Source organism: Haemaphysalis longicornis, unplaced genomic scaffold (genome assembly GCF_048455015.1).
Source record: "Haemaphysalis longicornis isolate Haplotype H1 unplaced genomic scaffold, Haemaphysalis longicornis Haplotype H1 scaffold_1, whole genome shotgun sequence".
In the NCBI taxonomy this organism is placed as follows: domain Eukaryota; kingdom Metazoa; phylum Arthropoda; class Arachnida; order Ixodida; family Ixodidae; genus Haemaphysalis; species Haemaphysalis longicornis.
The window spans coordinates 108,554,152-108,581,910 of NW_027526203.1; the positions used below are offsets into that span (position 1 = coordinate 108,554,152).

At 48.4% G+C, this 27,759-nt stretch overlaps 1 protein-coding gene across 3 annotated transcripts in view; it reads right to left on the reverse strand.

Annotated features, from left to right (window-relative positions):
• LOC144178920 (nose resistant to fluoxetine protein 6-like) overlaps positions 1 to 27,759 on the reverse strand; it is a 157,180-nt gene that overhangs the window by 83,107 nt on the left and 46,314 nt on the right. For all 3 annotated transcript variants that reach the window (XM_077707087.1, XM_077707078.1, XM_077707070.1), the window contains exons 7-10: positions 15,906 to 16,082; positions 9,239 to 9,332; positions 3,160 to 3,252; positions 1,056 to 1,224 (exon numbers count right to left, since the gene is read on the reverse strand). In XM_077707087.1, the coding sequence (XP_077563213.1) occupies positions 1,056 to 1,224; positions 3,160 to 3,252; positions 9,239 to 9,332; positions 15,906 to 16,082 (533 nt within the window). The remainder of the gene's footprint in view (positions 1 to 1,055; positions 1,225 to 3,159; positions 3,253 to 9,238; positions 9,333 to 15,905; positions 16,083 to 27,759) is intronic.

A 27,759-nucleotide genomic window follows, 5' to 3' on the forward strand; every position in this document is an offset into this window, starting at 1 on the left:
TCTATCGCCTTAAGAACAAAATGAAAACTGCTAGTTTTCTGTGCGAGGGTTGTTTAAGGGTGCAGTTTGCGATAGACGTCACCATTATTGAGTGTTCGCGGGGCTGGACGATATGAAACACAAGAAGCTTCAGAGGTTACAGCGTATGACGACAGGGCGGGTAAGGAAACGGAAATTCCGGTTTGCCAAAATGTCTGTAAATCTGTAAATACTTGTATTACCAGCTGTATATTTTGTCGGCAAGATCAGGCTGTCATAGGTTTTACGACAAGAAGAAAAAAATTCTTTTTTACAAAGAGAAAAATTTTAATTGCCTAATGACGTAATTAATTATCGTGCCTTCAAATTAATAAATACGTGCAATATTAGCGTAACTTTTTCATTTCTGTTTTTCTGAGGTCCACTGTGGTACAAAAACACGCGGAAAAACAATTTTCGCTCGAAATAGTAAATTCAGGACTCAAAGGGTTAAGATGAGCATACAGCGATTGAAAAATCATTGTACACAGCATATCATTTTTTCTACAACCTAAATGCGCTTGTGTGTTCACAAACTTTGTTTACAAAATACCTAGATGTTTCCACAACAGCGATTGGGTTTAAGACGAATTGTGGCTTAATTAGAAATACTGTACTCGCAGTTAAAAAAAGTCTGGGAGAATTCCTCTACACACATTGCAGGGCCCATATCGCGTGTTACTTGCCATTCAGGCTGTGGTATCCAAAATGTGCATTTACTTGAAACTGCGAATGAAGTGTTTCGAAATTAACGAGCTGGAGGACATTTCCGTGACCTTTCAACGATTGCTGACTGCCACTCATTTCCTAAACTGCTACAACTTGTGCAATGGATTTAGATCTTTGTGGTGCAATTGTCGTAACAGCGGCTTTTGCCAACGCGTACACCTACACATAGGAACAACTCCTACCCTCCAATAATAGCTGCCTCTAGAAATAATCATTAAGAAGATCACTTTGTTGTCGTCATTCGTGATTGAACCTGTCTGCAGTTAGAAAACTTAACTTGCGGCAGAAAGATACGGCATGTCTCTCACCATGTCAGTCATATTCCCAATGTTGATCAAGTGTAATAGGGCACGCCACCAGTGCTTCTGGCACGGCTTGACTAGCCCGTCTTCTTTTATCTGGTCGGCCACGGGTCCCCGCAAGAAGATGGGGTAAATGAGCAGCACCAGGACGAGGAAGAATGGGGTTATAGCCAACCTTAGGACAAAAGATGTGGTCAAGAAAAGTTGCCTGATGAGCGCGGCACATGTACACGTTTATACAGAACCAATTTCTGTCCGTAAATAAACACACATCTTATTGTCTACAGAAATGTCTTGGTTGTGCGGCATGCTTTACAAGTGCCCATGCGACAAGTTGTCAAATTATTTCCAATAAGTGGTTCATCTATGACAATGCCGCAAAAAAACGCGGTAAAATCAAGCCCTCCTGGCTTCTACGTATCGTGTACGTATGCAAGGCTCATGTGATCTCGTGGCTTCTACGCTATGGCTTCCGCCCACCGGAGGTGCAAGCTTTGTCCGCTTGGTACTCCCCTTCAAGAGGGCGGACTAGACGGTTAAGCAAAATGGTTAGGTTGGAGCTCAGTGCCATGTTTGTGTTTATCCTTTTTGTATTCGCCTTTTCTGCCCTGTTTTCAGCATGGACATACACCAACTTGTCCAGTTCACCGTACTCGCAAATATTATTTTAGGTGGCGCTAGCCGCAAGAACACTTCGTGAGGGGCGCCTGTGCTCCATACAAGTTTTTCATCGAAGAAAAGACCCCGCGTTGTCCATTGGTTTGTCCCCCGCACATCTCACCTCTATCTTCTAGTGCACTGCAATACAATGTTCTGTGATTTAACTGTCTTGAGTCGTCACAAATGCGGTCATTCTTTCAAAGTAATCTGAAGCGTCTAGCTTGGTCATTTATATTGTATGACCGTTATTATCTGGCTCAAGTGAGGAACAAGAAACATGTCCCTTAATAGTTAAAACGCTTTTTTTCATATATAAAAGGAATTTAGGCCATCAGGAAAGTCACACCACTGGTCCATTCCTCCTTAATTTTTCGACCAGTTCGGCTTTTATTTATGGTCGGTGTTAATAGTCGCCACCATTATTATGTTGCTCCACTCGAAACAACTCGCTCAGGTGGAACTGCTAGGCATGGCGCTAGCGACCATGAAATATTACACTAATCAATCAATTGTTTCCCCTTACGTCACGCTCTACTATTTAACGTACAATTATCATTTCGTTGTCAATGACGAGAGCTGGCCTTCATATGTGCTTCTTAATGGGGCTACGAAAACAAAGGACAGGCTCGGTTTACTAAAAGGACTCCTTCGCCCCGATGACAATTATGCCAATCCGATCGAAAGGTTTGAACAAATTATTCGAACGTTAAAGAAAACAAATGAGCAGCGGAAACTCCCCGGACACTTTCCGGCGCATCTCTATGACGTCACAGGATATTGCTTGTGCGATTTGCCGGCCGCCCACCTCAGCCACGGCCAAGACACATGACTGGACGATTGTGATGGGACCTTTAGTTCCGTTTCATTGCATCGGTTGAAGACTAACGTGCAGTTAACACACTGAATAACTGTGTTTTAGTGCTGGATCATACTACGTCAGTCTTGCCCATGTCACGTATCTGTAGCGCCAAATTTGAGTTTTTGAATGTTTCTTGTGTTCTTTTGGTGAAAAAGCCCCTTCCCGAGCTTAAAACAGAGCTGAGGGAGTTGGCAAAGGTTACGTCTTTCAAATTGGACAGAGTTGTATTTTGTCTTTTTGACCTCTTTAACCACGTGGGCTATCGCGCACCCTGCAAAGCTCTTATCAACGCCAGAGACAGTAATCGCCTTTCTCGAGCGGAATCGTGCCTTCCCGCTGACAGTCCGATTTGTTATTTTTCAGTAAGTGGGTTAGTCCCAGCAATGTTGATTGCATCACCGTTTTATTGATATGCTTCTTTGTGGTCTTTTATTATCCTATTACATCATGTTTACCTCTAGGCTAGTCAAACACTTGCAAAAAATTAGTGGAATGCCGTACGTTTTACTTAAATTTGCACGTTGCATGAAAGGACCGACAAAGAGTATTTATGTTAGTGTAAGAAGTTCTAGGACAACCGTTACGTCTTACCTGATGTATCGTCTCCAAATTTTTAAAAGCCAGGGTGTAGAAACATTACTGTCTTCCCGTTCTTTGAAAATTCCATAAGAAACCATAAATCCACTGAAAGTAAAAGCACATAAGCTCAAATCTTGACGCTTAAACTGGTTAAACGGAATAAAAAAAAACCTTCTAAAAGTTCCCTGCGGCGAGAAAAAGGTGTCAGGAAGATATATTTCTGGTGTGTATTTCGGTTCGCAACAGCAAGTTTATGTTGTTTAAAGTGAGGAACAGCTCGGCTCAGACGTAATCTCGCACTCAGGTTCACTGTAAAATTGTGTTGTAAACGAGCTACTGCAATGATAGTATTTTAGGCTAGAATGTACAGCTGTACAACAAAAGATTAAACCAATAAATGTTTCTTCAGGTTTTTGTTAAATGCCGTCACTTTATGACACCACGATTTACTCCGTCCTTTTTTCTTCCATATTCTACGCACTCGTGATTGTCGGCACCTAAATGCGTATAAAAGTTCCACTTGATTTATTTTTGTCTCATAAGGCACCTTAAGTGCGCAGGATAGTGAATATGAGAGTAAGGTAAGAAACAGCTCGTTTTAAAGCTACGTTTCTGTTGGGTACATTATAACCCAATCTATTTAACCAGAGCAGTGAAACAAAAAAAATCGCGCCAATCCACCCCGTGAATGTGGTTGGAAAGCAAAGCTGTAAACGGCACCCATAACGATTACTCATGCGACGTCACTTAAAATCACTCACATCACTCTACAAATAGTAAAATCAGAGAGAAGTGAAATGCACTTAACCACACCATTTATTACTTCAAAGAGATATTCTTGGTAAGGTTAAATCAATGCATGATGCATGAACGGTGTTTGCTTGAGTTGTATTGGTGTAGCAAGAGTGGAAGCTTTTTTTTTATAAAATCAAAGTAAGCTCCAACCCGGTGTTAGACGATCTGACTTCTCCGTCTCTGCGCCGCGGACGGAGGCGACGAGACTTGCGGCTGAGAAGGAGGAGGAAGAAATACTTCTGTTCAGATTTCTGAACGGCCCAGAGTGCAGCCTTGGGGAGTGATTTACTCTTCTGTGGGGCCCATATGCAGTCCGCGCGGCCTGTGTTCTGTCCACCCGCTGAAGCTGCGTAGGTAGAGAGGGCCTGGACAGCAGCATCTCCCATTGCTCTTGTTGGGTAGTTGACGGAAAGAGAGGAGGGTGCTCCGGGCTAAAGTTGCACACCCTGATTACGGGGCGGAGTATTCCTACTTCTGAGAAAAATTTACATTCAGCGTCGTAGCGATTCGGATGCATTACGTGAAGACGCGTAGGCTGTGGGAAGGAGCCCGGATTGTATGAGCCGTAGGGTAGTTCGTTGTTCTCTGGAAAGGTCAGGGTAAGGCGAAGGTACGGTCTGTCTCAGAAGGCGATAATGCTGGATTATCTCCCTGGACGTGACAAGCGGGTCACTGTCCTCGTGCAGCTCCACAGCACGGGAGGTAAAAGTGCAGGCTTGTTGGGTGGGCGTATTTGTTGCCCTCCATTGAAGTGTGAGGCGGTGTCCAGATCAGCTGAATGGAACCGTTTGGGGAGTGGTTTTTTAGCACGCACAGTGCAGGTCAGGACACCCAACCCGACTCGTAATTCCAGTAGGCTTGCTGGGAATCGGTGACTACCCTCTGAACCCCTGGTTGAGTGAGAGCCAAGGTGATGGCTGCCTCTTCTGCTGCCGTCATTTGTTGGGTCCTAAGCGAGGTACACGCAAGGAGTTTGGCTCTGGAGGTAGCCACGATGATGGCGTGTTGGTGCCCTCGATGTTAGAAGAAGTCTGTGTAGATAACTCCATGAGCCCCACCGAGGGTGGTGTTTAGCGCTTGAGGCCGTGCTTTTCGTTGACTTTCGTCATGTGAGGGGTTCATATTTCTAAGCAAAGGGAGCATCTTTAGTTTTGGTCGCCGAGAGTCTGGGAGTACGTCAAGCGGAGTGACATTCTGGGCTGCCCAGCCAATCTAGCGAAGCATGCGGTTACCCACCGAAGTTCTGAGTCGGACCTTCTGGTTAGAAAGATGGCCTTCTATCAGCTCTTCCACCGTGTTGTGGAGCCCGTGCTAAGCAGCCTCAGTGTGGACGCACTCATGAGAAGAACTATGGCCTGCTCAACCGCCTTTCTAATCATTATATAAAGCATATCTATGTCTTTTGTCGAGAAGAAGACATGGGGTTGACGTAAGTGACTCTCGAGAGGACAAAATTTTCAATTAATCGAAAGGTACCGGATTCCTTTAGGCCTCGCTTCTTGGTGGCAAGTCGCCTGATCATGTGTATGATTTGATTAATACTGTTTTTGAGGCGATGCAAGGAGACGTCCCTCTTGGTGTTAGCCTCGAGATGTAGGCCCAGGATCTTGATGCTGGGGCTTGGAGTGATGGTCTGGCCATCAAGGAGTATTTTAATGTATTCCTTGATTTGGTGTGAGGGTGGACGACAAGGAGCTGTGATTTTTTACGTAAACACTGGAGGCCATAGGCGTTAGCACATTGGTGTACTAGAAATGAGATGGCATGCATTGGTGTGAGCTTCCTTTAATTTTTGTAACTCTTAGCACATGAGCAAGGTGCGCACAGGGCCGCTAGACGTGCATGAGTTGTCGCGCGACGCTTTCACGTGGCATTCAGCGAGAACGAAGTGGGTAAACCCGTAGATGTACTTGGTGAGTACACCACCTGTCTTCCCTGTCTTCGTGTGGGCTCGTAGCTAAATCGGTAAGATGACGGGCTCTCGCTTTGTTAGTATGTTAGTTCCCGGTTCGATTCCCGGCGGTGCCAGTAAATTCTTTTATTTGTTCGCTGGAGTTTTCTGGTGACACCAACGGTCGCGAAAGAACCCTTGGGGGGTAGAGGTAAAAAGCTTTGCTTTAAAAAATACCGGTGCGGTTCGGGTTCGCGTTCGAGTGGCATCGTTTTGTTCTGGTTCATTTCGGGTCTGGCTAAATGTCACCCTCACCCGGCTCGCAAAACGACGGCAACCGTTAGACCGGTTCGATAAGTTCTATTATTAAAAAGTAGGAGAAACAAATAAAATTGCGGCGTTTAACGAACCAAGGGGAATATGTAAATCTCGCGTAAAGGAATAGCGCCGACCACAGGATTTGGCTCCTTCGTCGTCGAGATGCCGCTGATGCCAACAATGCGGACACGCTATGATTTCTCTATACACTTAAGTAACACTCACAGACATGAAAAAAATTAGGAGTGGCTTAGCTCGGCTATGCCAGGATATACGTACCGTGAGCTAAGGTTGAGCTTGTCATTCTTAACTTTCCTGGTTGTGTAGGATTACCTTGATTATGATGCTTACTGCTGCTTTAATGACACACACACAAGGTGTGCGCATTATGTGACCCATGTATATTTATCAAGCGGCTCCGGCGAAGCATCAGCAATCGCCCCAGAGCTAAGCTGGTTCTACAGGCGCACGCCGGTGTTGCTGTGACGCACGAGCCATCGGTTCCACACCCGGCCACCCCTCGCATGATCTTCAAGTGGACCGGGTCGCCACGTGCGGAATGGAGGTCGGCGCAGACGCTGGGCGCGTGGGGTGTGTGAGAGACGCCGGGCACCGAGCAACGTCCTGTGCACACTGTGACGTCACTGCTCCTCGCGCATGCGCAGCACGGCTCCTCAGGAGTGACGCAAAACTGCTCAATCTCGGCCAGTGTAGGTCACGCTACAAAAATCTTCCGCACAAATACACATACATCTACACTGGCACACTCACGCAACCTTCAAATCGCGGAGCCACACAACGGCCCACGCCAACACGCTTGATGAGCTGAAATTGCGACACAGCAATTAAGAGTGACTGACGTTACATTGAGATATCAATGCGGAATGTGTAGGCTGCGTCCACACGACACGCAGCCTCAAAGCTTTGAAACCACGGGAATGTAGGAAAGAAACGGGACCTGACATGTGACCCACTAGGTGAGGACGTCGGGTACGCAACATGCAATTGATGCGCACAGGATCTGCACAGATGCCTTGTAGTCGACTATAATCAAGCCATGAGCGCGGGAGAAATTCGGGGTTATGAGGCATCGCAAAAAGGCTTGTTGCGGGCAAGAGTTAAAAAAAACCTGTTTAGATCGACTGTAACTTGATGAAGGCACAAAAATGTTTTTTTGCAAATAAACTAGGGACTTGTTATAGAGAATAAAAAATAAAAAAAAGATAAAAGCGCTGGCTTCAGCGCTTGTCGAGTGTTTTCCCCCTTTTGTTCCGTTATTTGTGGGCTGTGATGATGAATTTGTACCAACTAGCCCAGTTTTCTACACGTTAAAGATCTCCAGGGGGTTAAAATTAATCTGGGCCGTCCACTACGGCGCGCCTCATCACCTGCGTTTCGTCGGCACGTTAAACCCTACAATCAATCAATCAATCAATCAATCAATCAATCAATCAATCAATCAATCAATCAATCAATCAATCAATCAATCAATCAATCAATCAATCAATCAATCAATCAGTGGTTATCTAGAATAAATTATTTCTAGTAACTGGCTTCTTTATTTCGACCCGTTTTGCTACCTCAGTCACTCTATTGAGGATCTGATCACCAGCTCGTATTTTGAGGTAGCCATCACGGGTGTGTGCTTACGTGTACTTACTTAATTTTGCCTCCCACCTACCGTCATATTTTTCTCTATAATACGGGTTCGCGCGAAATATCGTGCTATGCAAATGTGAAAGAGGTAAAGTTGCGCATGAAGCAGGTATGAAAGGTGTTTGGGGAGGGAGGTTTTGACCACAACCACCCTCCACTACGCAACGAAAGCTGCAGCATACCGGCGATTTAGGCTACGCTGCTTAAATCTTGTCTCCGAAGAGGTAGCAACGAAAAAAAACACAGAAAATGACAGAAAAGGCAGCCGGGACGAGCACTGCATATGTATACGTTATCCGACCGGTCGGCTGTTTTAAGTGTTTCATCTTATGTAGCGCTACCTTTTCTTCGAAGACAAACTACAACCTCCCTGCCACCATTTTTTTCGGTGCTGCAGCGGTTATGATTATCTGTCTTGGTTTAAAAATGGGAACTTGATGTGTTCTCCGCCTGCCGAAAAACGCGAAATTATACCAGGCCTTACGGGGCTGGCTGCCTCCGCACGGATAACGCATCTGGTGACGTTCAAACGAAGCAAGCTATGAAGGAAAAAAAAAACTTAATTTACAAGTTTTGTGCTTGCGAGATGGATAAAAAACGAAGATGAGTTGCAAGGATTGTTTTCCCTAAAAAATACGCGAAGGGCTTTTGTTTACAATAATTGTGACAAAGTACATCAGTCAAAAATTACTGCTCTACGCCCTTAAGACAACTTTAAAACTTCACAAAAAAATTCTCTCTTTCCCTGTCTTGGCGTTCTTCTAACCCTCGCATTACGTGATTACGGCAATGTATCGGCTATTGGCAGGCTTTCTTTCAGTTGGAGGAATACATGTACTCGATAGTGACTTTAAAAAAAGGCCGCAAAAGCAAAGCACAAACGGAAGGCGCCGCTGCTGCAACGGGCAAATCACCCAGTGCGGCACCGGGCTGGCTATAACTGTAGCTTTCGCAGTGCTTCCAGACGCGAAGGAGAGAGTGAAAGCGCTTATCGGCAGCGCCGCAGAGTCTCTTTAAAAACACAACATAAAAACAATGACAGGGAGCGAGTATCGCGGGTCATGACATCTAGTATACTGCCCGTCAACGGAAATAACTTTAAATGAACTGATTACTCGGTCAAGCGAAATGCCTACATGCCGGGCCAATTAATTCAGTCCTCCCTAAGCAGTACCTATTAGCAATCTCCTGTCATCCGCAATAGCCAGTTCCCCCTCAGAATAATTTGCGGCTTCATAGGCAGCCGAAATATCTGGGTGGTCGACATTTTTTCTATTCAGCTATTCCCCTCGCAACACATTTGCCACGTCGCATCAAGCCAGTACTTTAATATTGCACAATGCGTGAACTACTACCGACACATTTTATGGATAGTTCTTCCATTATTGCTAGAAAGTCAAAATTAACACCAAATGCCATCCATTAGCTCACCTGATCAGAAAGAAGGTTTCAACGCTTAGGAAACCAGCGTATACCGTTGTGAGTGGGAGGCTTGATTTGAGTGCTAGTAGGTCCAGGTACGTGGCTACGAAATGCAGAAGTAATAAAACCAAATGTATGCACATGAGATGCTTTATTGACGACTAATCGCGGTTAAACGCTTCTACTTTTTGTTAGGTAGTGATTGGAAGGTCTCTGCTGTAGCTACGGCAACTGAATGGGCTTGGAGGCATCAGATGTGAGGGCCTTCTAAACAGACGTTGGCTCCGGAGATGAATGGTGTTAATACTGTACAAATTCATTTTCTACTGCATTAAACGGTTTAAAGCGGGGGTTGGATGCTTTTTATACCTGCCTAGGTGCCCCCGCTCCTCCACCCCCCCTACTCTCGTCAGTCAGAGGAAAGCAATATTTCCCTTTCACTGATGAAAAATTTTAAAAAGTCATGCTGAGATTGGCTGACATGGAAGTAATCGGACTCATTTATTTCAAACAACGAGATCAAAGGCATCGGTTGCCGTATACAGCAACAGTTTTACTGAGAGGCGACACAAGTATACATGTGCGAAACATTCACACGAACGCGAGCTCGAACGCTCTGCGAGCATCAGCCTCGATAAAAAGCGGCACACTTTATATACCACCTCTCAGTCACGAAGGTTTCCTACACGCGTTTTAGTTCGGCTTACGCATGGTGATGTTGTTTAGGCTTTTAACTAGGCCACTCATTTCCACCTAGAGAACTTAGAGGGATGGCCCTGCCAGCGGGTGCATAAAGACGAAAGGAAAGGCCGGAAAGTGCAGAAGCTGTAGACGCCAGTTTGTTATGTTGTCCGGTGAGTTGGCTTCTGGGGGTAAAATCGATTTTAGAAGGGAGGAAGGAGATTGGAGGAGATACGCGCGTGACCTTGTAGTTTCTTTGTAAGGCAGTAGAGCCGTTTAGGGAAGCTGGTACAGAGTACATCTTTGCTCGCCTGTTGTGAAAGGAGTGGTAGGGGTCAAAGTCTCAGGATTTCGTCTACCGTTATCGACCGATTGTCCAATTGGATCAACTCGTTGGCAGGCACACTTTTCACGGGCGAATTTTAGAGGCTACAAAAGTTACATTTTCAGCTGTCTCTGTAGAAAAATAGCTTTGCACAGACGCTGCTCGCCCTCCCAATGAAGCAGTAGTAGAATTTCGCGGTGTTTGTTCGCAACCGCAGTTCACACAGTGCAGTCCCCTGAGACCCAGACAGCTGTCACGGAGGCCGGCAATTCAAGATGATCAAGGACGTAGGCTTGTATTAAAAGTCTGTTGTATTCTTTTGTTTTGGGGTGTTCGCTTGAGCAAAAGAACGGAGCGTCCTCGCGCCGTTTGTCCTCGATTGCGCAGCAAGATGGGTCGTTCACTACCATGGCCTGTCTGGGCACTTGCATCGCCGAATTTGTTTCATTTACTTGGGCAGTGACTGAAAAGCCACTAGCAACATCATTCATTATCAACCTCATAATAAATATATAATCTCAGATCAATCCCATTCCCATCGATACTGGCCTTGTGGAATGTCTCTCGAATCTCTCTCACCAGTTGGTGGAAAAAAAACATGGTGCACGGTTACTCCCAGACTTTGTTGGCCGCCTGTAAAATCCGAAAATATAGAAAACGTTTGGGAGGGCGGCTGATATAATGTATTGAAGCTCCAAGAATGGCTACAAGCTCAGTAGCTTTCGTGCTCGTGGCACGGGTAACACAAAGTCAAATTATAGTGAAATCTACTGACACGACAACCTCATCTGCGAACTGGATTACATCACTGAACCACCCGTGTATATACGTTTTCGGTCTTCTTGCCCTTTCCTAAATAATAGCATCGCAAGCTGCTTCCGGGCCCGGGCCGGTGATGACAAGTCTGATTTTCCCAATTGTAGCTGGACTGCACAGACCAATATACTGGTTTGCTTAACGGCCTAAAACAGATAGCATGGAGGTCCACGTGCACCTAGATAGTATTTCAGCCTTGGACCATGCGATAATGGCGAAAATGATACTGAACAAGAGTGCAAAGCTGGGCGAGTCGGTAAGGATCCACGATTAAAACAGCGCAAGGGACAGGACACCAGTGAAAACTGACAAAGACGGGCGCTGTCCCTGTTCGATTTTACTCGTGTCCTCCCCATTGCGCTGTTTTAATCAGAAAATTATCATCGTGGTCGCTTTAAAGAACGTGTGCAAGATAGTGTGATGGTAGCTTTGCAAACAACGTGATATGCCAGCATCTGAGTAGCGACGTAACTTGCTCTCTGGTAGACATAAGCAATGCTATTAATTGCCGCTGTGGGTGATTCAGCGGGTTATTTCCATTACCTGAGCGTGATTGGAGCGTGCGTTATAAATCACCACCCCTCGTCAGCCCCAAATGACTATCGCAATAAACAAGAAACGATTACAGCAGCAGCCATAAGGAAAAGCCTGCCTGAAGCTGGGATCGAGCGAAGCGACAACTGGATTGTTAAACGGTGGAGGCACGCCCAATACGCTCGCCGACAATAGTACTACGGCGGAGCAGCTGGAAAGGATAGGTTAATTCATTAAGCACCACGCCTCCGCAGTGAACTTAGCTCTCACGACATAGGTGTCCGCGCCGACGAGTGATTCTTTTCGCGTGGAACGGCTTAAAGGTACGTACTGGTGTTTGCCGCTCGCAGGTCTGGGTGTGGGACGTACTTTTTTTAGAGGAAACATCGTGTTTTCATCTCTCACGCTGATCATGACATTTAATTAGGTAATGGATTAATTGATAAGCGAAACGTCACCAGCCTGCTGGAGTTATCAGCAGCCCCTTTTTTTTTGCATAAAGCCAACGGCCCCAAATAAGGTATCCATAAAATGGAGTAATAACAAAAGCCATAAGGAAGTATAGTTCTTTTTTGGGAGACCAACATTTTGGGGCGTGACTGGTGGTATTTGAAGCTAGGCAATCAGGTCGTAAACCGAAAAGGAGACACCATTGCACCGCTTTCAACAAGTATTATTCTCGACTGGTCCTATCAAACGACAGTTTAGTACGGCCACAAAAAAAATAACTGGTCAAAAGTTGCCATCTGGTATGAAAGCCCGTCCGGGCACTAAAGCCAGGCTTATTGGAAAATGTGCTGCGCTCTCCGCGGTTTCTGCAGTTATAAAAACTAAAACTGTTGCTGCTGCTTTTTCCCTGAGCCGTTATAGAGTGGCGAATGCGTCAGTATAATTCCAGCACGCCGCATCGACGACGAAGTAAAGCTATCGCGGCCTCCAACTTGTTACCTAAACGTTGATGTCAGCCACTTTTTCTCGTCATGCAGGTGCCTTGCCACTGAAACTATTCCGTGGGTGCCTTACCAAGGGTTGCGTGGTATGTTCTTTTCTCAGTGTGTTTTTCGAGAGATTAATTACGAACGATACTCTTAAGAATGAACTGATTTTCCCGCAGTCATACATATCTACCCGAAAGGGCGAGTGATCCCTGTTTGAAGCTCCCACTTGTCGCAAGAATTTTGTTTTGATTCCTTTTTACTACCAACGATGAATGATTCAAACCACCCTTCTGCTTTGATGATGTTATCTCTGACGCCAATAACTTTATTAATTTCATCGAGAAATTTATTTTGTATAATGACTACCCCGCTATGTAATGCCTCATGCTTACAGAGTATGATAACTAAAAATAAAGATATAGCATTGGGACGCTTCAACACAAGTTACACAGACTCCTGCACACCAAAGCAAACACTCCTCGAAACACTAACACATCTGCAAGGTTGTATAAGGCGGCATGTGTCAAAATTAGGTGTTTGATGTTAAATGATAAGCCTAATACATTCCTTTACGATAATCTCTGGAAAACTTCGTAACACTGTGCAAAGCCTAGAGTCCTTTTGGCATCCAATCCCTAGTTAATGCCGCCAATGGGCATTGGCGCAATCACACATCTCTAAGCAGATGATTGCTCAGGGGAAACAGAGAACTTACGCGCATGAGCTACTTGGCATTTCGTAGTGTCATGCTATCAGTGTTGGGGCTGCCAGCGGAGTACAGCTATTCAACAGGATCGTGACGTGACGGCTCAGTGCCCGTTTTAAAGCAAAGCTTTTTACCTCTACCCCCCAAGGGTTCTTTCGCGACCGTTGGTGTCACCAGAAAACTCCAGCGAACAAATAAAAACATTTAGTGGCACCGCCGGGAATCGAACCTGGAACTAACAGACTAACAAAGCGAGAGCCCGTCGTCTTACCGATTTAGCTACGAGCCCACACGAAGAGACGGAAGACAGGTGGTGTACTCACTAAGTACATCTACGGGTTTACCCCCTTCGTTCTCGCTGAATGCCACGTGAAAGCGTCACGCGACCACTCATGCCCGTCTAGCGGCCCTGTGCGCACCTTGCTCATGTGCTAAGAGTTACAAAAATGAAAGGAAGCTCACACCAATGCATGACATCTCATTTCCAGTACGCCAATGTGCTAAAGCCTGTGGCCTCCAGTGTTTACGTAAAAAATCACAGCTCCTTGTCGTCCGCCCTCACGCCAAATCAAGGAATACATTCAAATACTCCTTGATGGCCAGACCATCACTCCAAGCCCCAGCATCAAGATCCTGGGACTACATCTCGAGGCTAACACCAAGAGGGACGTCTCCTGGCATCGCCTCAAAAACAGCATTAATCAAATCATACACATGATCAGGCGACTTGCCACCAAGAAGCGAGGCCTAAAAGAATCCGGTACCTTTCGATTAATTGAAAATTTTGTCCTCTCGAGAGTCACTTACGTCAACCCCATTTCTTCTTCTCGACAAGGAAGACATAGAGATGCCTTATATAATGATTAGAAAGGCGGTCGAGCAGGCCATTGGACTTCTCATTAGTGCGTCCACACAGAGGCTGCTTAGCACGGGACTCCACAACACGGTGGAAGAGCTGATAGAAGGCCATCTTTCAAACCAGAAGGTCCGACTCAGAACTGCGGTGGGTAACCGCATGCTTCACCAGATTGGCTGGGCAGCCCAGAATGTCACTCCGCTTGACGTACTCCCGGACTCTTGCCGACTAAAATTAAAAATGCTCCCTTTGCTTAGGAATATGAACCCCTCACATGACGAGGGTCACCGAAAAGCACGGGCTCAAGCGCTAAACACCGCCCTCGGTGGGGATCACGCAGTTGTTTACACAGACGCCTGCAAATATCTAGGGTAGCAATACGCCATCATCGTGGCTACCTCCAGAACCAACCTCCTTGCGTGTACCTCGCTAAGGACCCAAGAAATGACGGCAGCAGAAGAGGCAGCCATCACTTTAGCTCTCACTCAACCAGGGGTTCGGAGGGTAGTCACCGATTTCCAGCAAGCCTACTGGAATTACCAGTCGGGTTGGGTGTCCTGACCTGCACTGCGCGTGCTAAAAAACCCCTCCCCAAATGGTTACATTCAGCTCATCTGGACACCCCCTCACGCTTCAATGTAGGGCAACAAATACGCCCACGCAACAATCCTGCGCTTTTACCTCTCGTGCTATGGAGCTGCACGAGGACAGTCTCCCGCTTGTCACGTTCAGGGAGATAACCCAGCATTATCGCCTTCTGAGACAGACCGTACCTTAGCCTTACCGTGACCTTTCCAAAGAACAACAAACTACCCTACGACTCATACAATCGGGGCTCCTTCCCACAGCCTACGGGTCTTCACTTAATGCATCCGAATCGCTACGACGCTGAATGTAATTTTTTCTCAGAAGTAGGAACACTCCGCCCCGTAATCGGGGCGTGCGACTTTAGCCCTAAGCACCCTCCTCTCTTTCTGTCAACTACCCAACAAGAGCAATGGGAGATGCTGCTGTCCAGCCCCTCTCTACCTACCCAACTTCAGCGGGTGGACATAACACAGGCCGCGCGGAGTGCATATGGGCCCCACAGAATAAGGAATCACTCCCCAGGGCTGCACTCTGGGCCGTTCAGAAATTTGAACAGAAGTATTTCTTCCTCCTCAACCTCCTTCTGTGCCGCAAATCTCGTCGCCTCCCTCCGCGGCGCAGAGACGTTGAAGTCAGATCGTCTAACACCGGGTTGGAGCATACTTTAATTTTATAAAAAAAGTTTCCACTCTTGTGCTACACCAATACAATTCAACCAAAAAGCGTTCATGCATCGTGAATTGATTTCACCTTACCAATAATATCTCTTTGAAGTAATAAATGGTGTGGTTAAGTGCATTTTCTCTCTGCTTTTACTATTTGTGGAGCGATGTGAGTAAATTAAAGTGACGTCGCATGGGTAATCGTTATGGGTGCCGTTTACAGCTTTGTTTTCCAACCACATTCACGGGGTGGATTGGCGGGATTTTTTTAATACACCTGTCATCTTTTTGCAAGCATTTTATTCCGAGCTCCTATTAACCATTTTGGGGCTACCCGAGGATTATTAGTATATATTTTACTTCCCAGCTCTCCCGTCATTGGAAACTTTGACGTTCTGCTTCAACAAAAAATGCCACAGCTGTCCATCAAGGAACTTGTGTTCCCTCGTTCTCGAGCAGCATCCATTACCCTCTAGGCCACAGACTTACCCTTCGAGAATTCGCTATATTTATTTCTCTAACTCGCGAAATATACTCTTGGGGTCACAGAGCGCAAGAATAATTGCATACCTATACTGTGCGGGTCAATTAAAAAATAGTTGTGGATGGCGAGGATCCAAGCGGCGCTGAAAAAACGCATTCCTTCAATGCAGCGCAGTTTCCCATTCCTTTCTTTGAAGTTCGACGAAAATAAACGCTGGCTGTTGCTCACAGCTGAAAAGGCCAGCAGCAGCTGGAGCAAGATCCCTGCGAAAATAGAGCGGGTAATCTTGAATATGTGCGATCACTGTAGCTTGATTAGCATTCCCACACCATTGGTAACACAACATATCGCAAAGTGAACCGCCATTCTCAAAACAAAAATTGGGAGCTATTCGAGTACGGGAAAAGAGAAGACCAGCGTACCTGTATAAATTACACATCACATTATGGAATATACACTCGTAGACATATGGAACGCGAACACCAAAGTATGAACCGGAACAGACGAATAGCGCGATTTGTTTCAATGCAAGTCAAATTGATGCGTGGCTTAATTAAAAAGACAACGTTTGGAAATGTGGCTTTCCATTTGCACCAATAGCGAGTTCGATGTGAAGCTCCACGAACAGTATTTTTCAATCTTGCGCGTTCTCGTTCGTATTTTTGTGTTCGCAGTTCATTTGTCCATGGATCTCTACGTATTTATTCTCCTCATTGTGGAATGCTAGTGACCATGACTTCGTGATTACTTAATGAAACTCGGAAGGACAAGAATTTCACACTACAGTTGAACCCCGATAATACGACTTTCAAGGGACAGCGCGAAAGCGTTTAATGACTGGGGGGTCGTATGACCAGGGTGCGGGTAAATGCCGGCCTTGTAGGCGGTTTTACGCGACAGGTGGGCTAAGAACGTATTGAAACTACTATATTATCGCGTTCTCGCGTAATTTGCGACCCTTTAGCTAAAATCCCGCATTAAAAAAGAACCACCTATTTTATGCCCCCCTCCTCTCCACGGCGCACACGTTAGCCCGCCAATCCCGCACCTCGCGTCCGCGAGATAAAGACCGACGTCGTCGAGCAAATTTAAAGGGGAAGAGGCGGGTGGGAAACTGCCAAGGCCAAGCGAAAAGAACGATAGAATGAGACGTCCATGGAAAGAAAGCGGCAAGGAAAGGAGCTGTGTGGCGACGCCGCTTTGAAAGACACTGATAAGAAGCGAGCAGTGAGAGGGCGAGAGCGAGAATCATACAGGAAGAAACTTGGATCGAGCGCGTGAGGAAAGCGAATGTTCGGTCATCACAGTGGGGTCCGTCGTACATGGTTTCGCGTTCGTCGGCGGCTCCATGGGAGCTTCAAATTCAGTCCGCCAGCCACCTGGACGTTGACTTAATGCGGTTGGCGCGTTGGCGTGCGGCTGCCGGCGGTGGCCGTAGAAGGTAAACTCCCGCTCTAGAGTACCCGCCTGCTGGCTTGCGTCTATTCATCGATTAATCTGATCAGCCCGCCGACCTTTGAACATCAAGCAGCCTCAAACGGGGATTAAGAATCAAGAAAGGTCAAGACGAGGCGGCGAAGTTGTGTAAAAGATGGGAAAAACGCCGGTTTAACCCGGCCAGAGCCCGTCGTATGAAGCGGACCGTGTGCACCCGAGTGTCATATCATCGGTGTTTCTAATGCATTGTTTCTATGGGCAGTTTGCCGGGACCACGGTAATCCGTCGTAAGAAACGGGTCCTCGTAAGTCCGGGGGACGTATCATCGGGGTCCCATTGTATCAGGCAAGCATGGTACTGTTGGTTTCCCTCCCTTGGAAACCCAAGCGTTGACAACAGCTGGGAGTCTGTATCGTTTACAACTTTACGAGTTGTGCGAAGTAATTGAAAGTCGGGGTATGCATAGAGATGTCGTGAAGGTACATAGTCATTTTATTGTTTCCTTTTTTAAAACGAGAGTTATAGCCGTTTTCACCAGCGCTATTCTTCCCGTAGCTACGCATCTATTGATAGCAAACGATGTGAGTTCTGTAGCGGTGTAGCAGCACCGCGAACTTACTACTCATAACAAATTATATATATATATATATATATATATATATATATATATATATATATATATATATATGTGTGTGTGTGTGTGTGTGTGTTAGAGTGTACACATACAAAAGCAAAAGTTAACACTAAAGCCAGCCAACGAACGATAGGGGAAGTTGTTTCTCTTCTCTTTACGTGGAGGTACAAATTAAAAGCTGGTCGGGTAGAAAGCAAACGACAAATATTTGCGCTCGAGGTAGGATTCGGGATTCGACATAAGAAGATTTGGATAATGCGTAATACACCCTAACCATTCAATTGCAGAAATTCATACATTTCTCTCCCTGTTCTTGCGACTTGCTTGCCCATAAGTGTTTTCTGCGTTCAGGTGCGACAATCAGCAGCCGGTCGACAGTTTCGAAGTGAGTAGAACCTCCATTTTGCCCCGTGTCTGTGTCACAAGTGTGTCCTAGACGTCGCGGGGAACTTTTGGGCATCCGCCACACCCCTATCCTGAACCCAATGTTAAATATAGTGTCACTAGTAGTACTACTACTACGTCGCTTCACGAGCAGTCCACTGGACATGGACACTCGTATGCTACCTGAGGCCCAAACAAAGGCATAACCGAGCCCCTTCCTCTGCATTGTATCATTGTCACCATCATAACCATCATCATTACTATCGTCATCATCATGCCTTGCCTGCTCCTGTCGACTACATATTGCCGCGAACCATGCATTGGGTTTGTTTATTTGTGTTTTGCTTTTACCGCCCGGCAGCGCCCGTCTGTGTTATCTCCGTGCCAAGGGAAGCGCATGTTCCATTCTTTCTTTCTGTGCCGCATGTGTTATCTGTTGTGATAGGGAAAGCATTCCGATCTAACGTGAACATCCCGGAATAATCTTCTTGCATCTACAATGTTCTCGATGCGAATCGACGGTTCCAGAACCACGCGCGCCGAAAGATAAAAAGCCTGCAGAGCAGACGCCGGGGCATTCGATTCTGCGACGCTCGCTGACGCAAGTCACTTTGTTGACCGCTGTTTCGCCGCCTCTGTATTCTTTTGAGTTGTTAGGGGAGCACAAGTTCGCTCCAATAAACTTGTTTCTACTGCAAGACAACTGCGTCGTCCTTGGCTTCGTGACATCTGGTGGAGGTGCGGGATACGCACCCTTCATGCCCACTACAACCTCGGGAAGCCGCCAAGACAGTCCAACAAGAGCCAGCCTCCGCCTGCAAGATTTACCACCCGAGTTCGGTTTGATGCCAGAAGGGCCCAAGAGAAGGAACGCTGCAACCAACACCATGGTACAAGAAACAACGTCGCCAATCATGCTGAGATAGCCCCGGGAACCGCCATCGTTCCGGGGAGCCCCCGCTGAAGACCCAGAGGAATGGTTGGAGAATCTGGAGCGCGTGCGGATCTTCAACCGGTGGGACGATGAAGAAACCTTCCGGCATGTTTTCTTTTACTTGGAGGATGCTGCTCGAACTTGGTTTGAAAACCACGAGAGCGCCTTGACCGACTGGACGCAGTTCAAAAGCGAGTTCCTTAAGACCTTCACGACCGTGGTGAGAAAAGAACGAGCTGCGATTTTACTGGAAACTCGAACGCAACACCCGAACGAAGGAGTCGTAATCTTCGTCGAGGAAATGAAGCGACTTTTCCGCCGTGCGGACCCAGGAATGACGGAGGAAAAGAAACTACGGTTTCTGATGCGAGGTGTGAAGCAAGAGCTCTTCGCGTGCCTTGTTCGCAACCCCCCCCAAGACCGTGTCCGAATTCGCGTCTGAGGCCACCGCGATGGAGAAGACGCTCGAAATCCGAACGAGGCAGTACGACCGCCCAATCAATGCGCTGGTTTCGGAGACGATTGGTGCCAGCGCTATTAACTCCGACTCACTACGCGACACTATCCGCGCAGTGGTAAGGGAGGAGCTGCGGAAACTTTTCCCGATGACGACACCACAACCTCAAGTCACTTCACTGACCGACGTGGTCCGGGAAGAAGTACAGCAGGCTTTGGGACCTTCTGTGCCGTCCGAAGCACCCCGCGAGCCCGAGGCTATGACCTACTCTGCGGCTGTTCGTCGACCCCGCCCTGCTCCCACACGCCGTCAAGAGGCCCCGCCGTACCGCCGCCCACTGTCACCCGCCCGACCCCCGGTAGCCCGAAACCAGACACCGAGGAAGACGGACGTATGGCGAACTCCCGATAATCGTCCTCTGTGCTACCACTGCGGAGAGGCCGACCACATCTACCGTCGCTGCCCATACAAGAGACTCGGACTGCGTGGTTTCTCCGTCGACGCACCTCGCCCTCTCCCTGGCCAACGACCACGTGAGATCGACGAGTATCTATCTGAAACCAGCCGTGGCCCATCCCGTTTCAACCGCTCGCCATCGCCCTAACCGTACCAATCGCCGAACCGCCGTAGCAATGCTGACTTCGCCCGTGGGAGGTCCCCCAGCCCACGCGAGGGAAACTAAAAGCAGCAACTTCTGGAGGTAAAGTTGCACGATCGCGGAAAAATGAAAACCCTCCAACGACGCAACGACTCGCGGAAGACAGTGACTCACAACATGCCCTCATCCCGACGACCCGACCCAGACCTGACGAGACTCCCGTACACGACGACAGCTATACGCCAAGACGCGCACCCGACCGGACCGAGACGTCCGCTGAGAAGACGATGACAACGACGACGCACAGTGCCCGACCGTCAACACGCACAAGCCGAGATGTGACGCCCCGACGCACCCGGAACTCGAGGAAGGCGGCATCCGACGTCAAGGTGTCCATCGACGGCTTTGATGTAGTCGCCCTCGTAGACATGAGAGCCGACTACTCCGTAATGAGCGGACCATTTGCGTCTAAGATGAAGAAGGTTATGACCAGATGGGATGTTCCGCACATACGCACAGCAGGAGGCCACCTCGTGACGTCAAGTGGAACGTGCACATCGCGCGTCACCATAGACGGCACGACGTACCCTGCGGTGTTCGTCGTTTTGCCCAACTGCTCCCGCGACGTAATTCTCGGAATGGACTTTTTGACGGACAACGGCGCAATAATCGATCTGCAGACAAAGTCGATAACTTTTTCCTCCGACCACTCTATGACGCCGGAATCGAACCCCGAACACCGTGCAGCTGTAAGGATCGCCGATGATCACGCCACCCTGCCACCCCGCGCAAGCTTGATGATCACCGTCTACTGTGAAGGTGCTGCTCCCGACGTCGACGCTATCGTGGAGAGTGACCGAAGGGTGCTTCTTGACCGCGGTGTGTCTGTCGCAAGAGGCATTGCGCGGTTTAAGCAGCGCAAATCCCACGTTTTGGTCACCAATTTCACCGAGGAGTATCAGCATTTAAACAAGGGCGCTGCAATTGCGTTCGTCGAAGAAACGCAACAAGCAAGTGACGTGATAGCAGTCGCCGACTTTGAACGCGCACCCGACGATACCTTCAAGCTTCCGCACCCCTTCGACGTGAATCCGGCGCTACCGCAAGAAGAAAGGAACAAGTTATTGGCTTTGCTGCGTCGCTACAGCGAGTGTTTTTCGTCGAACTCAAAGTTACGTCAAACACCTCTGGCGAAGCACCGGATAATAACCGAGGATGGAGCCCGACCTACCCGACAGTCACCGTACCGCGTCTCTTCCCACGAGCGCGAAGCCATCCGGACTCAAGTCGACGACATGCTCAACGACGACATTATACAGCCATCGAAAAGTCCGTGGGCTGCGCCGGTCGTACTCGTGAAGAAAAAAGACGGCACACTGAGGTTCTGCGTTGACTACCGGCGATTGAACAAGATCACCAAAAAGGACGTGAACCCCCTGCCACGAATCGACGACGCCCTCGACCACCTCTGCCATGCGAGGTACTTCTTATCGATGGACCTGAAGACCGGCTACTGGCAAATTGAAGTGGACGAGAGAGATCGAGAGAAGACTGCATTCATAACCCCGGATGGCCTATACGAGTTCAAGGTAATGCCGTTTGGGCTATGCACGGCACCAGCAACGTTCCAAAGAGTCATGGACACTGTGCTAGCTGGCCTGAAGTGGCACACCTGCCTCGTATACCTCGACGACGTTGTGGTATTCTCTCGGACTTTCGACGAACACCTCGCAAGGTTGCAATCTGTACTCGAGGCCATCCGTACGTCGGGGTTAACGCTGAAGCCTGAAAAGTGCCGTTTCGCGTACGAGGAACTGAAGTTTTTGGGCCATGTCGTCAACGCCGCGGGAGTCCTGCCTGACCCGGCGAAAACTTCAGCCATAGCGAACTTCCCAAGGCCGAAAGATAAGAAGGGCGTGCGCAGATTTCTTGGACTGTGCGCATACTACCGGCGCTTCGTCGCAAACTTCGCACGCATTGCAGAGCCGCTCACGCGCTTGACGAAAGATAGCACCGCTTTCAGCTGGGAAGATGACCAAGAAAAGGCATTCTGCGAGTTGCAAAAACACCTGCAAAGCCCGCCCGTGCTCGCTCATTTCGACGAAAACGCCGAAACGGAAATACACACGGACGCCAGTGATACAGGCTTGGGTGCCGTCCTTGTCCAAAAACAAAGCGGGTGCGAAAACGTAATCGCCTATGCCAGCCGTGGTCTGTCGAAGGAGGAGAAAAACTACTCTGCCTCCGAAAAAGAGTGCCTTGCTATTATATGGGCCATTTCAAAATTTCGCCCATACGTGTATGGCAGACCGTTCAAGGTTGTAACAGACCACCATGCGCTGTGTTGGCTCGCCAATTTGAAGGACCCCTCTGGCCGTCTTGAGCGGTGGAGTTTGCGCCTGCAAGAGTTCGATGTTACAATCGTCTACAAATCCGGCAGGAAACACTCCGACGCCGACTGCCTGTCCCGCGCCCCTGTCGACCCACCACCACAAGACTCCGATGAAGACAGTGCGTTCTTCGGGGTTGTTACGGAGAGCTACCTAGCCGCCCAGCAGCGTGCCGACCCCGACTTGCTAGTAATGATCGACTACCTCGAAGGACGAAACGTCGCCGTGCCTAGAGCGTTCAAGCGTAACTTACCAGCATTCAGCCTCAAAAACTCCGTCCCCGTGAAGAAGAATTTCAGCCCCGGAACAAGAACGAATTATCTACTTGTCATCCCTGCAGACCTTCGTGACGAAATTTTGGAAGCGTCCCACGACGACCCGTCTTCCGGACAACTCGGTACAGCTCGCACTATTGCAAAAATTAAGGCGAAGTACTTCTGGCCCCGCCTTACATCCGACGTCACCCACTACGTTTGGAGTTGCCGGGACTGCCAGCGACGAAAAACGCCGCCGACAAGACCCGCCGGACTTCTACAACCGATCACCGTCCCGTTGAGGCCCTTTCAACAGATTGGAATGGACCTTCTAGGCCCGTTCCCAACGTCACGATCGGAGAACAAGTGGATTGTCGTAGCGACAGACTACATGACGCGCTACGCATAGACCGCCGCTCTTCCGCGGGGGACTGCACAAGACGTCGCCAAGTTCTTTATAAACCAAGTTGTGCTGCGACATGCATGGAGCCCCTGAAGTCCTAATCACGGACCGCGGAACGGCCTTTACCGCGGAACTGATGCAAGGAATCTTACGCTACAGCAACACGGATCACAGAAGAACGACGGCGTACCACCCCCAAACGAACGGACTAACAGAACGTCTGAACAAGACAATTGCGGATATGCTGTCCATGTACGTCGACGTTGAACATAAGACTTGGGACGAAGTCCTCCCGTATGTCACGTTTGCGTACAATACAGCGACGCAGGAAACTACGCAGATGACACCGTTCGAGCTTGTCTACGGAAGACGACCGACTACGATGCTCGACGCCATGCTTCCGCATGTAGAAGACAACGACCTCAACGCCGACGTCCAAGGATACCTTCAACGTGCGGAGGAGGCCCGCCAGCTCGCTCGAGTTCGTAAAGGCACCAGCAGCTGGTGGATGCCGGCCGCTACAACCTCCGACGCCGAGACGCCGAGTACCAACCAGGGGATCGTGTGTGGGTTTGGACTCCCATCCGACGACGCGGACTGAGCGAGAAACTTCTGCGACGGTATTTCGGACCCTACCAGATTCTGCGACGTGTTGGCCAACTTACCTACGAAGTGATCCCCGATGGTGACTGCGGCACATCACGACGACGTACGCGGTCCGAAGTCGTCCACGTGGTTCGCTTAAAACCTTTCTACGAACGATGACGAACTTTTATTTTCATTTTCGGACTGTCGCTTATGTTAGCATCGGGTCGATGCACTCTTAGAGGAGGGTAATGCCGCGAACCCGTGGCCGCGAACCATGCATTGGGTTTGTTTATTTGTGTTTTGCTTTTACCGCCCGGCAGCGCCCGTCTGTGTTATCTCCGTGCCAAGGGAAGCGCATGTTCCATTCTTTCTTTCTGTGCCGCATGTGTTATCTGTTCTGATAGGGAGAGCATACCGATCTAACGTGAACATCCCGGAATAATCTTCTTGCATCTACAATGTTCTCGATGCGAATCGACGGTTCCAGAACCACGCGCGCCGAAAGATAAAAAGCCTGCAGAGCAGACGCCGGGGCATTCGATTCTGCGACGCTCGCTGACGCAAGTCACTTTGTTGACCGCTGTTTCGCCGCCTCTGTATTCTTTTGAGTTGTTAGGGGAGCACAAGTTCGCTCCAATAAACTTGTTTCTCTTGCAAGACAACTGCGTCGTCCTTGGCTTCGTGACAATATAAACTACATAACCCACAATAACTGGGATGAGGCGCTCGTCGCATGAACAAAGTAAAGAAAGGCAACAGCTAAGAACGCCAATGTGGACATTGGAGCATGCACTTGCCCTTTTGGAGCGCAAATATGAGTCTCGGAATGATATCAGAGAAAGAGAATAGAGAAAATTCTGGTGCCCTGTGAGATTCAAACCCGCAATTTTTGTATAATGCGTTTGATGCTCCGATATACGTATAAGAATAACCAATCTACTTATAGATATATCACTATAGATACGTGTAATGAACCGGTGCATGAGCGGGCGTGCGCGCTCGCGTTAGCGAGTGTTTTAAGACGGGCACAGAAGTCGTCTTGCTTTGGACGTGTTTTTCTCTACTTGCATAGATAGGATCTAAAGTTCCATCGATCCTCTTTAGCGTGTTGGACGTTGCCTGGATGATTAGTGACTCAAGGTTTCGACTCGCTGATACGTTCTTTTAAGGCAAAGCCTTTTACCTCTACCCCCCAAGGGTTCTTTCGCGACCGTTGGTGTCAGCAGAAAACTCTCGCGAACAAATAAAAGAATTTAATGGCACCGCCAGGAATCGAACCTGGCACAGATAAACTAACACAGCGGCGAGAGCCCGTTGTCTTACCGATTTAGCTACGAGCCACTTGGAAACGGTTAAGACAGGGGGTGCACTCACCAAGCACATCTACGGATTTACCCCCTTGCATTGTAGCTGAATGCCACGTGATAGCGTCAGGCGAGCTCTCACGCCCCTGTGCGGTCCGCCCACGGCACGTCTAGCAGCCCTGTGCGCGCCTTGCGTATGTGCTAAGAGTTACAAAAATTAAAGGAAGCTCCCACCAACGCCTAGCATCTGACTTCTAGTACGCCAATGTGCTAAAGCCTGTGGCTTCCAATGTTCATGTAAAAAATCACAGCTCCTTGTCGTCCGCCCTCCCGCGAAACGACACATCCAGGAACACAATCAAATACTCTTTGATGACCAGGCCATCACTCCGAGCCCTTGCATCAAGATCCTGGGCCTACATTTCCAGGCCCTGGGCCTACATTTCTAAGAGGCACGTATCCTTGCAGCGCCTCAAACGCATAATCAATCAAATCATACACATGAACAGGCGAGTTGCCATCAAGAAGCGAGGGCTCAGGGAATCCTATACCGTTCGATTATTTGAAGCTTTTACCCTCTCGAGAATCCCTTACGTCAACCCCCTGTCTTCTTCTCAGCAAGCAGGACATAAAGATGCTGTAAATGATTAGAAAGGCGGCTGAGCAGGCCATTGGTCTTCCCCTGAGTTCATCCACAGAGAGGCTAGTTAGCACGGGGCTTCACAACACGGTGGAAGAGCTGATAGAAGGCCATCTTTCTAACCAGAAGCTACGATTTAGCAGAACTGCGGCGAGTCGCCACATCCTTCATCCGATTGTCTGGGCAGCACAGAGTGTCACTCCGCTTGATGTACTCCTGGACTCTTGGCGACAAGAAGTAAATATGCTCCCTTAGCTTAGTAATATGAACCCCTCACACGACGAGGGTCGCCGGAAAGCACGGAATCAAGCGCTTTGCACCACCCTCGGTGGGGATCATGCAGTTATTTACACAGACGCCTCCCAACATCAACGGGGGCAATACGCCATCATCGTGGCTGCATCCAGAACCAACCTCCTTGCGTGTACCTCACTCAAAACCAAAGACATGACGGCCGCAGAAAGAGGCAGCCATCGCCTTGGCTCTCCTCAAACAGTGGTTCGGAAGGTAGTCACCGATTCCTAAGAAGCCTACCGGAATTACAAATCGGGTTGGGTGTCCCGACTTGCACTGCATGTGGTAAAAAACCACTCCCAAACCCTTCCACTCAGGCATCTGGATACCCGCTCACGCTACCATGGAGGGCAAAGTATCCGCCCACCAACAAGCCTGCGCTTTTACCCCCCGTAATACAGAGCTGCACGAAGACAGTCATCCGCTTGTCACGTTCAGGGACATAACCCAGCATTATCGCCTTCAGAGACAGAACATACCTACGTCTTACCCTAACCATTCTAGAGAACAACAAACTACCCCACGGCTCAAAATTCGGCTCCTTCCCGCACCTGACACGTCTTCAATTATAGCACCCGAATTGCTACGACGCAGAATGTAAATTTTGCTCAGAAGTAGGAGCAGTCCTCCACATAATCCGGGTGTGCTACTTTAGCCTTGAGCACCCTCCTCTCTTTCCATCAACTACCCAACAAGAGCAATTGTAGATGCTGCTGTCCAGCCCCTCTCTGCCTACCCAGCTTCAACTGGTGCACAGAGCACAGGCGGCGCGGACTGCATATGAGCTCCAGTGAAGAAGGAACGACTTCCCTGCGCCGCACTCTCGGCCGTTCGGAAACCCGGATAGAAGTATTTCCTCCCCCTCCTGCCGCCCATCTCGACACCTCCGTCCGCGGCGGCAGAGACGGAGAAGTAAGATAATCTAAGAGCCCTAAGTCCGGGTTTGATTTTCCTTTAATTTTATAAAAAAAACAGTTTCCACTCATTTCCCACACAAATACAACTCAACCAACCACCGTTCTGGCATCATTCCTGATTTAACCTTACCAAGAATATCTCTTTCAAGTAATAAATGGTGTGGTTTAGTCCATTTCACTTCTCTCTAGTTTCTCTACTTGTAGAGCGACGTGAGTGAATTTAGTGACGCCGCATGGGAAATCGTTCTGGGTGCCGTTTACCGATTTGGCGTGAATTGGCGCGAATTTTTTTTTTTGTTGTCCTTATATTTGTTCCGCTCCAGTTATTCTGATGTCCGGTTTCCTTCGCATGCTCTGCGATTGCATATGTTAATACCTGTACCTTCCGTACGTCATTCTGGTGTTCTTTCAGGCTCCTAGTGAAGTCCTTCGTTTCGCCTATGTAAACCGATGAAGGACATTTCGTAAACAACGCCCGGGAAATTTTAGCGAGGCAGCTGGTCTTTCACGATTACAAGCTGAGTCCGTATCTTACGCGTTGGGACATGCGCACTAGTGACGCCATATTTGCGGAAAAGGCGCCCAAGCGCTTCGCTGATTCCTGGGAAAAAGGAGACAGGGGCTCTCTACGCTTTTTCCCTATTCCCTATTTCCTCGGAAGAAGGCTCATTCGTTGGTGCCAATCTTTTGCTCGCATTCTAATAAA